Below are 16,457 nucleotides of genomic sequence, written 5' to 3'. Positions count from 1 at the left end.
TGAGCATAAGACTTTGGTGAGTTGGGAGCCAAATCTAGGTTAGTCTCAGTTCTGGGGGTCCATGGCAAACTGCACGCCACTCAATCGTCTTTTTAACTTTCAATCGCGAATAATTTTGGAAACACATGGATTTGAATGCTGCGAACACTTCAGTAGCGTTTCCACCGGAGGGGATGGGGGCAGGGGCCTCCCCCAGAAAAGAGGTTGACCGAGCTTTGCCCCCCCCCCCCCCCTTCCACTCTAAAATTTGTTATCATTTTTTACCCTGGCCCTCTCACCTAATGTTTCCATGTTTCCACTGAACACTATTACCGATTGGCTTATCTAAAAACAATTCCCGTTCCTGACAACTAGGTACGAATGGTAAAACAAATGGCGCAACTGCCCCTTTAATACAGTTAATAGGTGTTTCCTCTCTATTTCAGCTTTAAGAATACATGTCAGTCCTGAATGTAAAATGGTTTTAGATCAGCTAGGAGGATATCAACTAGAAGAACGAGGCTACGTGGAGATGAAGGTAAATTCCTTAGATTGTTCATACTGTTGTTTGAGGAATCAGTCTCTTTGACAATTGTTCAGCATAACATAAGATTATATTTTTATATTACAGGGCAAAGGTTCTATATTCACCTATTTTTTAACGGGAAAAGAAGGTTTCAAAAAGCAGCTTCCATCTCTAGACTTACAGGCGCCTTTAAGTGAACACACCTTTAAATAAGATAATTATGGAACAGTGCAATCTCTCCCGCTATATCGTAAAATTCCTCTAGAAATCTGCAACTTATCACCAATGAACAGGCAGCCATAATTTACCTGAGCTGTCTTCATATAATTAAGTTATCACGTGATTCTTGAAGATCTCACATTAGAGCTGGTTGTACAGGACTACAACTATTGTAGACAAAGTCACTAACAACAAAACCATTGTGATATTTGGATCCAAAATGATACAAAAAATGTACCATTGGTAAACTGATAATCAAATCATATAACCAAATGCTAACCAAAAGTTAGTGTCAGAATTAACCCCTTGAGATCTAAATGAACTATATTCATGTCGCAATATTACTATCACTTGACAAATAATTGTGAATTGCCGGAAGTAAAGAGTTTTGCCCAAGAAGACACAACGAAATCTACCATTCATAACCGAGACAGATTCAGCTTTACGGATACTGCCGAAGATTGCCGAATGTGGCAAGCTGTGTTTTAACTACCTTGAAATTCAGGACTCGACTGTTTTATAAGGACTCCTGGTTGAATCACAAAAATTCAAAGACATGCTCATGACACCACCATTCAGTTATAGGGTGTGGTCGCGTACCCTCGGTGGAGAGGCCCAATTTTACAGTTCGTCAGGTAAAATGGATGGTAGAATGGATTTTACTGAGAGGCTGGAAACTGGCTGGACTGAGATCTGATCCCAAGGCCACAAAACATTTCTCATGGTCAGCCACATAGATTTCATAATTCAAATTCATAATGTCTCTCTTATCAAAAAAGGTAAAATGTGAAGGGTACTGTGATAATGCCTGAAACATTGTATTCTTGGAATAGATTGATATTGTTTTCTTTGATACCATCATTTATACCCCTGCGTAAAAACTGCTTCAAATTTGCGTAAAGTCAAGTGTTGGATTGTGGCACCGGGCCAAGGCTCACAGAGTTCTAAAAAATCGCAGTCAATTGCCAGTAGTTCTGACCATCAAGTTGTTAGCAAGTAGTAGGATCCGATTAAAAAAAAAACTCTGAATTGCAAGTGAATCTCATCCCATGTTTTTCAAACTCAGATGAGTAAAATATTGTAAAATCTACAGAAAATTCGTGTTCGTGCACCTGGTCCTATTCGTTTTCTCCGCTACTGGCATGATCACTATAGCAATTTGATTTGATGTTTCTCTCCTATAGATGTAGTATTGTCTTCTCTCGACCTGCTACTATCTCCGACCACACGAAACTCTAATTGTATCAAGCTTTAGGGGCTATAAGGAGGGGGTGGGCTGCCTCCTCTGCCCCCCACCTCCCCTTTGGCCCGGCCACTGATAACGAAACTTCCGCTATCTGTAAAACAGTTTCAACATTCTGGTCTCATTGAGTCATATTTGTTTAGTCAGCCACGGGGGAGTATCTAGACAATAACCAAAAATATGAGGTGTCTCTCCGAGGCGAGATCGGTAGTGTCTGCCAGAGGCTCCTAGAAGCCAATGGTTTTCGGATGGTCTGGGGTGAATTCTGAGAATTTTGAGGACGACTCGTCATTTTAACTTTCAAACGCGGAAAATTCTGGACAGCTAAAAAAAAATCCCCGTTTCGGAGACTAAGTTTTGATTGGTCATATAAATGGCGCATCTGCATCTTTAAATACATTAGTCAAAAGTAAACAGTATACAGAATACAGCATTAGCGGAACTTCCAAGGTGGACCGGTTGATTTTGGTCAGGTCAGGTCTACTAAATGCACTCGTAAAGTAGTAGAACTGGTAGGTGACGTGCTGAGTAACGTCACAATAGTAAAGGTATAACGTATACATCTTCATCTTATACCTTGACTCTAATAACCAATTTTCCTTTTTCACTTAGCTTAGATGCGGGCTGAACTTCGTGCAATTATTAATCATCTCGTAAAGAAGTGCCCGATCAAAAAAAAATGTTACGAAAGAATGAATGGTTAAATATATTTTGATAAATGTACTTGCTGGTGTTTTGCAAAATGTTCTCATTCAAACAAAGCAGCCAGTGGGCGTATGTTTTCTTCTATGGCAAACTCTTTTCATTTCACGAGAGCATTTCAATTGCGAAGTGGTCGCTATCAACCACCATAAAATGAGTGTGGTTTGCAAAGTCACGTGGACATTCATTGTATATAATATTCTATTATGCATCATAACAGTCTGTCCTATGCATAACACAACGCGTGATTCACTGAGCTATTAATAGGGGTTTACAAAATGCATTGGGTTTTTTTCAAAATATTTCCTTTTTGGTACAAACCAAAATGGCGACTGCTCCAGAAGATAGAGATCCAGTCTGTCCTATTTGTTTTGACAGTTTCACGAAACCTAAAATGGTGGATTGTGGCCATTCTTACTGTTTGGCTTGCTTAAAGAAATATGTTGGCGAAGACGATGTAGAATTTTTTGAATGTGCTATGTGTCGTGAACAAATCAAAATGCCGGATGGTGGTATAGAAACATTTCCTACTAATTACGCTTTAGAAAAATCAGCCCCGGTGGCTACAATCGGATCAAAATGCCAGAATCATGTTAAGAAAGATGTAGAGTGTTATTGTAGAAAATGTGACTCGGCAATGTGTTATAAATGTCTTCATCTATATCATAACGACCATGATAGTTTCGATTTAGAAAGTGAAGCTGTTCGGGTTGAAGTCAATGAAGAATTCTTTGAAATTGAGGGCAACATTCGTGGATTTATAGATAATTCAAAAACTGTTTCGAAAACTTTGTGTAGCACTCTCACAACATATAGCCACGATGAATGTAAGAAAGTGGACGAATTCAAGATGAAGGCTATTGCAGAAATAGAACAAAAGGCAGAGAGAGCAAAAACATTAATCAGACACAAATGTGGAGAAAGTATATCAGAAATGGAGGAAAAAGAAGACGAACTAAAGAAAAAGGCTGAAGATGTTGAGTTGGAGTTGACGATCGTCTTGTCCTCTACTCCCAATGAGTCACTTCTGAGTCGTGTACAAGTTTTACCAAAACTAAAACAACTCCGAATCAAACTGAAAGAATCAGAGATGACGCTACCCAAGGTGGAGGTGTTAGAATGGATACCAGGAATAATTCAGGTTCCTGATATTCTCGGTATTCTACAGACCAAGCCATTACTCTTCCCACTTCCGCCTAATTTACCATTTATAAATACAGAAGATCCTGGTGATGAGTTGCAGAGTGAAAGTTCAGTAGATGGCGCTCAGTTAGAAAGATCGGAAGATGGCGCTAAGGATCAAGACATACCATTTTCTTACATTTTTAATTTTGATATTGAAAAATGGAATGATGAAGAATATTATTTCAGCAAAGATGTGTTTTATGTCACCGCCTTTACGAGGTTGGTATGGAGGTGTTTCTGTAGCTTTCATCAAGACGAATCGATTGGTGTGTATGTAACTCTGGTAGAAGAGGATAACAAAGAACTTGACCATTGTGTTATAGACTACAGATTGTCCGTATTTCTGCCGGACAGAGATGATATTGTTTTGTTTGATCAAGAAGAAAATGCAAGATTTTACACTAACCTATCAAAAGGTAATTTTCTTGGTAGTTTTGACGAACAGTTTCAAATTCAATTCGATATTATTAGAATCAAAGAAGTGGTTAATAAGGTCTAAAACTCGGACTAAGCTGATAGTCCGAAACATCTTCCTTTTTTTTTTTGCCTCTGATAGATATTTTGACAGTAATTGGATATGCCAGGTTTTCAAAATAGATGATAGAGGCAGATGTTTCGGTCTAAGCTTAAACCAACATATATTTTGAGCAGTCTGACTCTGTTCCATTTTTGTTCGAAATGTCTAACCTTTTAAGCTACAGTGGCTTGTCAAGACCACAACTGTCCATATAGCATAACTAGCATATTACAATAAAATAGAACATTTTCAGTATTAAAATGTTAAAATAGTGCTCAATACATCAATTGTAGAGTGATATAGAAATACCACTGTTAAAATAGTGTTCAATATATCAATTGTATAGCGATATAGAAATACCACTGTTAAAATAGTGCTCAATACATCAATTGTAGAGTGATATAGAAATACCACTGTTAAAATAGTGCTCTACACATCAATTGTAGAGTGATGTAGAAATACCACTGTTAAAATAGTACTCAATACATCAATTGTAGAGTGATATAGAAATACCACTGTTAAAATAGTGCTCAATACATCAATTGTAGAGTGATATAGAAATACCACTGTTAAAATAGTGCTCTACACATCAATTGTAGAGCGATATAGAAATACCACTGCTAAAATAGTGGTCAATACATCAATTGTAGAGTGATATAGAAATACCACTGTTAAAATAGTGCTCAATACATCAATTGTAGAGTGATATAGAAATACCACTGTTAAAATAGTGCTCTACACATCAATTGTAGAGCGATATAGAAATACCACTGCTAAAATAGTGGTCAATACATCAATTGTAGAGTGATGTAGAAATACCACTGCTAAAATAGTGGTCAATACATCAATTGTAGAGTGATATAGAAATACCACTGTTAAAATAGTGCTCAATACATCAATTGTAGAGTGATGTAGAAATACCACTGTTAAAATAGTACTCAATACATCAATTGTAGTATGATATAGAAATACCACTGTTAAAATAGTGCTCAATACATCAATTGTAGAGCGATATAGAAATACCACTGCTAAAATAGTGGTCAATACATCAATTGTAGAGTGATATAGAAATACCACTGTTAAAATAGTGTTCAATATATCAAATGTAGAGTGATATAGAAATACCACTGTTAAAATAGTTCTCAATACATCAATTGTAGAGCGATATAGAAATACCACTGTTAAAATAGTGTTCAATATATCAATTGTATAGCGATATAGATATATGAAAAAATAACTGAAAATTACACGTAACAACATCTTTTTCTAGGTTTTGTTTTTATATTTCTAGCATATTTTATTTTCGTCCATGAAGCATATGTTTTTGTTCTTATACTGAACTAGTTCGCTATTTTCGGTTGTCAATCGTACCTTAGTTTCAAAAATGGGAATTTTTTAGTTAAGCTTATCAGTAATAGTATTCACAGCACACCGTCGACTATATTCGGATACCCAAATTTTCAGCATTGTTATAAACTTGTGAACGATATAAATATAAAGTGAAATTTCATGTTTGAGGTATATGTATGTATATTTGAAGGAATTGTATGATTTTCGTACAGTTCTAATAATTACAAAGACTTCTTACATATTCAAGGTCAAATCAACCCCCGAAAATGGCGAACCGTTGACTTTAAACTTCTATACATATATATATATTTGTTTTAAATATACAATTTGTAATTATTTTGTATGACCTGCCGTAGTGTATATAAAAAGAGTTTTGTGAGGTAGACAAAATACCGGTACTAGTAGACCGAAACATCTGCCTCGATTCCAGCCTCTGATAGCTATTTGGATAGATGTCAGCTGGTGCAGACAACTGTCAAAATATCCATCAGAGTCTGGAATAGAGGCAGATGTTTCGGACTACGGTACGAGGTGCTTGGACCGCGGTCCAGCCCGTCGTATATGCTTTTTGGCCTTTTTTGTTTTCATGCATCAGGTGTAAGTACTCTTCAGTCAATTCAACTTTAACTATCGACAATTATCAGAAATACCAGGGAAAGGTAAATTTAATCGACAATTTCTTCAGAAAATAAGCTCCTACGAATTATTTAGATATTTATTGGCCATGACGTAACAGATTTCAGCTTTCTCCGACAATATCAAGTGCCATTCTTTGCCAAATGATCAAATTTCACTAGCTCTGTTTATTTTCTAAATTCCATCACTTATTTTTTGTTATTAAAACTTTTGATGAACCTGTAATTTATAAAAAAAATATCGATGGCTCGCTTCTGGACTGGTACAGTATTAACACTTGACCACCTGGCCATGGACCAGAGAATATAAGGGATATCAGATCACCGCATCAATGGCGATCAGGTCTACATCACTAGCTATTGCAAATACAATTCAAACCAAATGAGAAATTGTCGTTGTGGCATTCGCCAATTCTCGAAAGTTAACACTTGCACCATCTACCCACCTAGAAAAATGGTTTGTGCCCTCATTTTCACCCCAAGTTTCGAGAGGTTAGCGTCGTTACTAGTTCACTAGTTTTATCACGCTAAAAATTTGACTTGAGCCAGCAAATCTTCAAAAGTGAAGGAATACGATAGTTCTTAAATTTTGCCAATGAAATTAACCAAAACGGCTGTAATAGATCATTTGAAAATTATTTATTTCATAAATATCTTAAAAACACAAAGTCATTTTTACAAACCACATAAACTAATTTAATTTTATCACTGTAACATTTGGTGAGTCAAAAATTAAGGAAGAAAATACTCAAAAATCAGGCATAGTTTTTCTTAAAATTTCTTAAATATCAACTTCTTTAAAACAACAGTTCACAAACAACAACAAATAATTCACTTTCACCTCAACAAGAATTTGGAAATTAAACACATGTGATCTGATGGATGAACTTTATTGGGTAAACCACCCATTCGATATAGTTCCTGACTAGACATTAAACCATATCTAGCCAATAGTTTCAGTTTCCCTTCACGATACGATGAATGTCCTTGACTGTTACCACGACTACCACTATAGAAAATATAGTCCACACAACACGCTTCGTGGGCATGTTGAGACGTCACTTCGTATTCTCGGAATCCCAGTCTTTGAATTCTATGGTTATATGCCGAGATGAGATTAAAATTATGCCACAGTCTACCTGACGATTGTGAAAAATGGCGTAGGGTTTTTGAGTTCTCATGGATTTCTGTGTCCCAGTTTTCACGCGTTTGTCTGATTTCAGGTTGGGTAGATACAGAACTATTTTTATCTGAAGTATCCACATGAGTGGCTTTAGATATATTAGCCACCTGTGGATCCTGGAGATTTTGATTGTCCTGAGAGAAAAGATTAGAAATGAATCCTGAAGTTACAGAATGCTGGGGAACAGCTTCATGACATCTGCTAATATTACTAATGTCTTGATGACTGTGTTTTGAAGACAGTTCTTCTGAATTTGGATTTCGAAAACAGATTTCCTCAGACGTCACTTGTCCAGAAACTGTTCCTTGGAATAATTCTGAACTAGACGACAATCCTGTTTTATTAGTTAAACGTTTTTCAGACGTCTGAGTTTGACTTTCTTGGCGCTCCACCACATTTTGAACGTATTGACACTGATCAGTGATTCCAAAACTTGAAGAAAAGAAGTGTTTTTTCATTTGATAATTTCTGCCACGAGTTCCTTCATACTGTCCTGATAAATTCCGTGCAAGTCTTCCTTCGTAATTCAAAAAGCCCGTTGTTAAAAATTTATACAGATCACCGTGAGGCTCGGAATTGAAATCACCACATAATAGTAAAGGGAAGTAACTCGGCTTCTTTTCTGTAGAGTTACGAAGTAGAATTTTATCCAACTCAGCCAGTAAAACCATCAACTGGGCTAATTTTATGTCCCCGCGTTTTGGATTGTATAATAAATGCGTGTTAGCAATGCCGATTTTTCTTACAGAACCATGATAGAGTTTGGTATTTGGTGAAAGTTCCAGAATTAAGGCCACATTGTCTCTATCTAAGATATCACCTTTATAAAATTCAATGGGCGTGGACTGAACCAGGGTGAATTTAGTCTGTTTATAAAATGTTGCACATCCGTCTGGTTTATCTCCAGATCGTTTAATATATTCACTACCATACCCTGAAATATCAGTCAAATATCAAATTTATTTAAATCTCCCAAGTTATCAGAAATGAAATGAAATCATTGATGTTTTAGGTCTCAGTTTTCTTAACGATGGGGCTAAGGATTAATGAAGATGGGAAACGGCATGCAGAGCAATGTGCAGGGAACCTTGGTCCATTGTCTCATCTGAATAACAATTTGCACATCAACCCCTCAAACCTGCATCACTGACTGGTTAAAAGTACGAAGTTTGTAATAGCTTGACATTGTGAAGATATTAATTCCCATGCTGGCTACGTAAGCTTACCTAATTTAAATAATTTATTCTTGAAGAAAGATTCGTAATGGTCGGATTGTACTTCTTGTAAACAAATAATCTAAAAAAAATAAATAAAAGTCATCTCAAAATCAAGCATTTTATCACCCTAACAAAATTAGAGAAACAATCTAGGATGATAAGAATTTTTAATCAAAATCATGTACAGAAATATATTGAAACTGTTTACTGAATGGAATTATCTTATTGCATAAAAATCAACTTCGATCCGATTTACCAACCAAAACGAATGAAATGGCGTTTTATGTCCTACTCTCCTGCACCTCTTGGGCTAATTAGAACAGGCAGCGCTATGCAGGGTGCAGTCAACTTTTTGACAAAAGAGACATATCTATTTCCAACTATCGAGGAATCTTTAACAGCTTGCAGCAAAAAGGGGTCGGGTAAATCCCAAAAACTATACACATTTTTCTATGTCAGCAGGGTTAAAAAATCCCAAAGTTTTATCTTGAGCTATGCTAGGATTGAACACTGGACCTTCAGGTTAACCTGCAAGTGTCTATCTCACTGAGCCACCGCGGCTCCCCCAATAAGACAGGGAGTTACTTACATCTGGACTATACAGCTTTATTTCTGTCAACAACTTCTCACTTCTCATATCCCAGTCAAGGGCCTCTGGGGGACAGGATTTATATAAATACATGTGGTTTTCCAACAGATTCTGGGACAGGACATTGTACGACATAATAGAGAATGGTAGTCCAGGTTTACCAGTCTTCGGACCATCACGTTCGTATCTCATACCCGCTTCAGTATATTCCCAACGTCTTGGTAAGCTGGAAAAACCTGCAATTTATAAAATATCAAATATAGCAGTGTTTCTCATCATCTTATCCCGAAGGCTTATTAGCCCGTATAAAACTTAGCCCACAACATTTCGTTTTGTGAATGGGGAGATGAGATTGATGCTATTTATATCTGACCAATAAGATTGCGGTTGAGGGAGAATGGAAATAAAGGTCATGTAAACAAAACATAAAATTTGCCACCAACCATTTGAAGAGATAAGAATACATTCTTCCGGCTAAATCAGTGATAACCTCTTTAACAGGAGAGGAATTGGAAGACAAGGAATTATTGCCATGGGGCAGAGGGGAAGAATCTACTGCTGCAATTTCCTACCAGAAAGACTTACCAGATGAATCTGTCTGATTATTTTTATGGCCTGTATTATGATGAGGTTTATATGATTTAGTATTTCTAGGATAGCCATCTCTAGTGTGGTCTCTTTCATATTTATGGTGACGTCTCTCTTCTTTCGCACTCACAGTCTCCCATTTCTGTTCTTCAAAATATTCTCGATTCATCTCAGAACTGGAGCCAGGGTCATTTCCAGGAACAGACCAAGTCTTGGTGGAATAAGATGCCGTCTGGTGAAAATTGCCGACATAACCTCTAAAAGCTGGTAAGTGATAAATTGGGCCAAGATAAGGACCCGCTGAATGTGTAGGTTCAAGACCTTCTCTAGATGAGGATGAGGATGCTATTTGTAGTCTTGCTTGATTGGTGACATCTCCAGTAGAATTTGTAATTTCATTCATCTCGAATGCAGATCTCCTTCTTTTGGAACTTTTCATTAAATCTCTGGCCTCCATGTTTTTCCATGCTAGAGTGAAGTATCTTCTAGATATATTGATTGGGGTCTGACAGCAATTCATATGTCTGAAATAAAATGATTGAAAATCAAATGATGGTAAAAAAAAACTATTATCAATGGAAAATATAAAATGGCTGAAATATTCTTTATTTTATTCAAGCAACAAGTTCAAGAAAAGAATACCCATAAACAAACCATAGCAAAACTGAACTAAACTTCTTGATTAATTTGCCATAATTACCGATAAATCCAAGTCATAGTACAAACAGTAAGATTAAAATGTTTAAAATCCAAATAAATAACTACGTCTATAACTATATTTATATCCACACAGAACAGATTAAGAGTTGAAAAGGTTAATCATGGTTAAATATCAATTATTGCCAATAGAAATCCCATTAACCTTTGACCTGTTCAACATCCTATGAAGTTTTAACCAGTAGCAGCCAGATTATCCTCTAGCCTTATTTTCTCACCTGATTTCAGGCATTAGATTTTAAAATTACTAGCAAAAAGGATAATTCATCAAAAGTTTTTCTGTTATCATTTGAGAGCTAAATTTCAGCTATCTGTTAATTCCTCTAATAATCTGCATTACCAGCTAATAGAGCTTAATCTCAGCTTTCCATATTGCTTTTCAGAATTCATATCTGACATCAGGTTCTCTTACAATTCAATAAATAAAAACATCATTAGTTGAAACTCCATGGCACATTTTTATTATAATACAAAAAGAGAACAATAAATGGAAATTGAATTCTGAAAAGCAGTAGAGATAGCTGAACCTAAACTTTATCAAATGGTGAAGAAGAATATTTAGACAAAGTAGGCTTAATCTAAACTTTACTCTGATAATAATGACATACAGGAGACAAATTCTTTTATTTATGTTTTTGTTGCATTGAAAAGTATCAGACATGCAAATATGATTCTGTCAGTATAACAGATTCATAACCTTTGAAAAAGACTAAATTCAAATGCCAACAAATTTCATCAAACCTTTACAAAGTTCGCTTCAATTGATACTTACACATAAATTAAGTTCAACATTTTAATATCCTATTCAACGTCACCTCGAAAAAACAAAATCCTTAAAATTCTCATTGACAGCTAAAGATTTCTCAACAAACTAATCCTTGATTTAACCTTGTGCTTTCAGCCAAAAAATCTGACTCCAACATCATGTCCTAAACAAATGATTTCCTTCAACACAACTTTAACCAGGACTATCAAGTTTATTCACACTTCAGTTTTAAATGGAAATATAGTTTCTATAAATAGACTAGTTCAGTTTGACATAATCCTCGTTGTTATGTAATCTGAAAGTCTACCACAGTTCAGATTTCAGTGACAAAGTCAATTTTAATCATCAAAATCTACGAAAGAGGTCACAAGTTTAATCCAAAGATAGAAGGCTAGCTTGCGTAATTTACAAGGCTGTTTTAGTCCATCTGTTTGTAGGTCAAACTGAATTCACACACCCAAAGACACTCCCTTTTCACGAACCTATCATGCGACATTCAAGGCCATTCGAATTCATGTTGAATAACGTTTAATTCCACTAAAATGAATATAATTCTTTACCAAGATCGACTAAAACCACTATTATCGTTGTTAGGGGGTTGATATTTCACTTATTTCGCTTTGGGATGGGCAAAATGATGAAAAAATAAGGAAAATTTGGGAAATATTTCTAAACCGGAAGTGGTTGTCTGCCATGTTTGATACAGAAATGCTGCATTGCCAGATTATCATAATGAGTTCACCACAGAAAATTACATGTAATTCATATTCATTGACTTATCCCAAATGATTAAACCAAAATATAAACTTTGCCATGAACAATGGCAGTCAGAAAGAAAAAAAAATCTAGGCATTCAGAGGGGATGTATGAATATAACAGAAAGGTGACTGCAATCTGGCAGAAGATGCTAAATTGGATTTACCTCCCTTTCGGCTACGACCACAACAAGGCCATTTCTAACATTTTTGAGTACCGTACATGATCGCCTATCTAGAATCTTAACACCTTCCTCCTTTTGGGAAAATTTCAACAGATTTAAATGATTCATTTTCTTGTAGAAGAGATCTTACTGTGTTGGATTTTTATTCAAGAGCACCAGCGGTAGCCGTTTAATATAGCCATAGAAATATAATAATTGATAAATTAGGAATGGCGAAAACACAAATTTAAAACGTTTGTCTTAAAATGGTTCGGGGGTAGCCGAAATTGGACAAAAGTTGTGTAATATTTAATTTTCGGATAAAAAAAAAAGATGGTGTTTTGACAGTGTTAATTAAGATGAAAGAGCAAGTTTATCTTTGTAATTATCATTAATTTTAATCTAATTTGCCCAGATTAAAGAAGAAAGGCGACCGTTAATACACCTATTGGCGTGATTAACGGAAAATCCGTTTTATATCTCCCATGTTAAAAGGGTATACAATTGCCTCTAATTACATTATTTTACTTATAAAAACTTTCTCTTTGATTTAAACGCAGACGATCGGCGAGACTGGAGGGTTTTAGCAAGTAGCCAAGTCCCTGGGTAGGTAATTGTCCCTGCCCCGTCCCCCTGGGATTAAACAGTATATTAACCAATCAAGGGCTATTGTGTACTAATAAGTAAATAACAAAATAACCTCCAGTGGAAATCGACTTTGATGTTGTACACGGCGGTTAATGTGATATGCCCTATAACCTACCCCTACGTTTTTGAACTGTCTCAGTTACCTTATCTGTATGAGTATTGATAATCCGCGAAAGATCGATGTCAAGGGGTTTGGCTTTGGATTCAGCTGGTAGAAAGGATCCATGATGACCTTGTAAAATCCATACCAATAAGTTTAGCCATGGATCAGAGGGTAGACAGGCATCGTATACCGAATACGAGTTTTGACATTGTTAGGGAGTATGATGAAAGGGGGCGTGGCTTGTACACGATGATAGCGGGATCCTTGTGAACTAAAGTTATCCTTGTAAAAAATGTTCGTTTATTTCCTTTTGGAATGACCCTTTTCTTACTGGGCATTTTTCAGCAACCGAAATAACAAAGGGTCTGTGATATTGTCGAAATGGGTGTAATATGGAACAGGTCGACTGTCACTAATTGATCTCAAACCATAAATCGCCTCTATTATCTATCATTTATCAACACAATGGAAAAAACAAAATTGTCTTTGACAAAAGAGATAAATGCCTAATTTTCACCTCTAAGATGTAATTTAGAGTTATAACAAAATTTGACCCACGGGCTTAAAAAATAAAATGAACGAAGTTTTTCGTTTTATTGTTCTGCCCCATGGGCTCAGAGATAAAAGGTATATTGAAGATTGTATTTGTCTGATGCCAATACAAAAAAGTATAAATAAGGTCTAAACAAAACATTGCCTAAGACAGAGGCATTCGAAAAGCAATTTTGATACAGAAGCAATAATCATAATTGGATTTGGTGTGTTAGACCCTGAACCTTAAAGAGAGTCCACATGGCAAAGACTAGATAAAAACACTATAGGGCATTCCTAAAAAGTATAGATATAATTATGCAGGTGTAAGATATGAATTTATTAGCGTTTAATTCGCAATGCCAATCTTGGTCTTTTAATTGCCCTATCAAAATATTTAACAAGGTTTCACCTTTGACATGTTCTATATTTGATTGTATTGGATAAATAACAAAGAAAAACTATCATAAACTCAATAAAACCCCCAGATATATATGTCATGACGTAATAAAACAATCGACGTCAGCTAAATTTAACTTGACGTATTATTACAGGTGTCGATTTAACCCAAATATTTCCAACAAACCCGATAAAAACATATCTCTCACTTATTAAGCAGTTATAAATTAATTGATATGTTTTTGACATGTAATGAAGTAATTTTATTGCCCGCTAACCCAGTATTGTTACAATTAATTATATACATGTCAAAACTATTATCGAACCATCGCTAAAATAATTTACTCACGTCACCCTGTGACATCATATTTGACACAAACTAGGCTACTAGATCAAATCAACCCTTGGTATTTTGGGATGAAAGCTGATGCAGTGGCTATCCGAAATATTGGCACCAGACTTTCTCTTACCTTTAGTAGAGCAGACGACAATCCTAAATGCTCCCGACTGAGCTATTTCGCTGCAAGGTTACGGGTTAGGCTATATTGGGGGCTCAAAAAAAAGGGGGGGGGGGTGCTTTATCATGGATATGGAGTTTAAAATTTGCATATTGCAAGACAAGCGAATGTGTCACAGGCACCAATCGTTTACATTGATTATGCGAAGTACAAGACATACAGAAATCAACTAAGGGGACGTTACTCTGTCTTTCATAAAATAGTTAAGACTACAATTATGCTATAGGTGCCGTGTAAGTCGTTTTCGATGGCTATAAATTAATGCACTACTTGGTTAGGATATAAAAAATCCATCGAAGGTGTATTTATTTGTGAAAGCAATATCGAAATTCTAATTGATTTTACAGTCATCAAATTCTGCTATATTTTCGGAATTATCTTCATGATTAATTTAGGGGCTGACATGGAAAAAGCATCTTTTTCGGATGAGCCATTAAACCAAGGCCTTGTGTGCTACAGAATTGTGTGCGTAGCGGTTGAAAATGTCACTGTCTTGGAAAAATTTCCATCATGACACACTTTATGGTGTTGTCCGTCTTCATTAATCCAGTACAGAAGATCAGGACGTAAAATTCATTTCATTCCCATAAATTGTATTCCACTTCACGAATTTTCTTAACCCGCTAACATAAACCATTGCGCATTCCATTGAATTACCCCGATCCCAGGCCTCGAGTTTAAGACTAAGTTTTAGTCGCTAAGTAGCAATTTGTCATGGCTTAGTAATAATTCCCATAAATCGATGGCTTATATCATTCTGTGCTAAATTTCCCCTATATTAGATTGGTCATAGAGTGAGATCACTTTACGGTTGGTCTGAAACACCCTTCTTACTCTGGACTCAATCGACCTACCATGAAAGTTACGCTTGCGCTCTGCAACAGTTTCAGCGTTACGGAAACTGCCGAGGATTGACGAATGCTCTGTACTCAAATCGTAAGGCTTTTCATTAGCAAAAACAGTTTCACCTCACGATAAAATGATGGAATTTATAATTCTAAAATTTTTTAAATATCTATATGATTGTTTAAGAGCTAATCTTATGCTGGTGACGTGTGTTTTTGATATAGATTCCTCATCAGGATAGCTTGCTTGGTGAGGAAATAGAAATTAAGTTTCAATATAGGATTTATGGCATAAGAGCAAAAAAGCGAGATAGGCCTTGAACTTGTATACGGATGAAATTATATACGTACAAGATATAAATTGGACATTTTCTAAAGCAAGTATGGTGAATATGAACTGTGATAGATTATCTACAAAATTCCAAGTTAAATTCTGTAGTCAACTAAATGTGGCGAAAAGAGGTCAGAGGGGGGGGGGGGGGGCATTTTACACCAACTAAACTCAATCACTGTAACGAATTGAAATAAGTGTGGTTATTTTTTTACCTGTTTGTTTCCCATCATTCGGAAATACAGGCTCGGTTGGATGAGACATTATAAAATCATATTATAATCATAATCTGGTGACATCCGACACACGGGGGTTTGGGAAATAAGTCGCAAAGAGAAAGGGCCCGGGGTCCGGATCGGAGTCCAAACTGTAATGTCGGAGTTTGGACAGAATTTGCGTCTATTGAGTTCTTAGAAGTATGGGGTTACATTGAGCCTCCCTTGACATATCTATGGCCCTTACTCGGATCCTCCACCTTATGATTTCTTACAAGTTTTTTTCTGCGTATTTTCTAGTATATGTGGAGACTCAACCCCGACTATAGGAGACTTTCTATCTAATCTTATTTCTTATTTTCAAAAGAGCAGGGAAAGAGATCCGAAGAACATCAATGAAAGTACAGGCCTTATTTTTATACTTGACGATTATTTGGATGTACTTTACTTCGACTTTTATAAAGCTTACGGAAACTTTTCCTTGTGCATAGCCCCCTTAGGTAGATTATCAAAAGAAAGTTGTGCTAGAACT

The 16,457-nt window shown here is 36.0% G+C and overlaps 4 protein-coding genes across 4 annotated transcripts in view; 2 read left to right on the top strand and 2 right to left on the bottom strand.

Moving 5' to 3' along the window:
- Window positions 1–718, top strand: part of LOTGIDRAFT_119302 (hypothetical protein) — a gene marked incomplete at both ends in the record, with an annotated part of 6,290 nt that extends 5,572 nt beyond the window's left edge. The window contains 2 exons of the mRNA XM_009057518.1: window positions 426–517; window positions 611–718. Of these exons, the coding sequence (XP_009055766.1) occupies window positions 426–517; window positions 611–718 (200 nt within the window). The remainder of the gene's footprint in view (window positions 1–425; window positions 518–610) is intronic.
- A 2,276-nt stretch (window positions 719–2,994) lies between these two features.
- On the top strand, window positions 2,995–4,353 carry LOTGIDRAFT_161672 (hypothetical protein; the record flags this gene model as incomplete). The annotated part of the gene is made up of 1 exon (XM_009057517.1): window positions 2,995–4,353. One exon carries the CDS (start codon window positions 2,995–2,997, stop codon window positions 4,351–4,353), a length of 1,359 nt encoding a protein of 452 aa, XP_009055765.1.
- A 2,840-nt stretch (window positions 4,354–7,193) lies between these two features.
- LOTGIDRAFT_118950 (hypothetical protein) lies at window positions 7,194–9,537 on the bottom strand (the record flags this gene model as incomplete). The annotated part of the gene is made up of 4 exons (XM_009057516.1): window positions 7,194–7,543; window positions 7,892–8,473; window positions 8,766–8,835; window positions 9,346–9,537. The coding sequence occupies 4 exons, from the start codon at window positions 9,535–9,537 to the stop codon at window positions 7,194–7,196; spliced, it is 1,194 nt and encodes a 397-aa protein (XP_009055764.1).
- Window positions 9,538–9,930: 393 nt separating this feature from the next.
- On the bottom strand, window positions 9,931–10,390 carry LOTGIDRAFT_161670 (hypothetical protein; the record flags this gene model as incomplete). Its single annotated transcript, XM_009057515.1, has 1 exon — window positions 9,931–10,390. A coding segment is annotated over one exon (460 nt), but the record flags the coding sequence as incomplete, so codon positions are not given.
- Window positions 10,391–16,457: the final 6,067 nt, after the last annotated feature.

This window comes from Lottia gigantea, assembly GCF_000327385.1.
Source record: "Lottia gigantea unplaced genomic scaffold LOTGIsca_30, whole genome shotgun sequence".
NCBI classification, from domain to species: Eukaryota; Metazoa; Mollusca; class Gastropoda; family Lottiidae; genus Lottia; species Lottia gigantea.
This window is presented reverse-complemented; position numbering and strand designations above follow the sequence as displayed.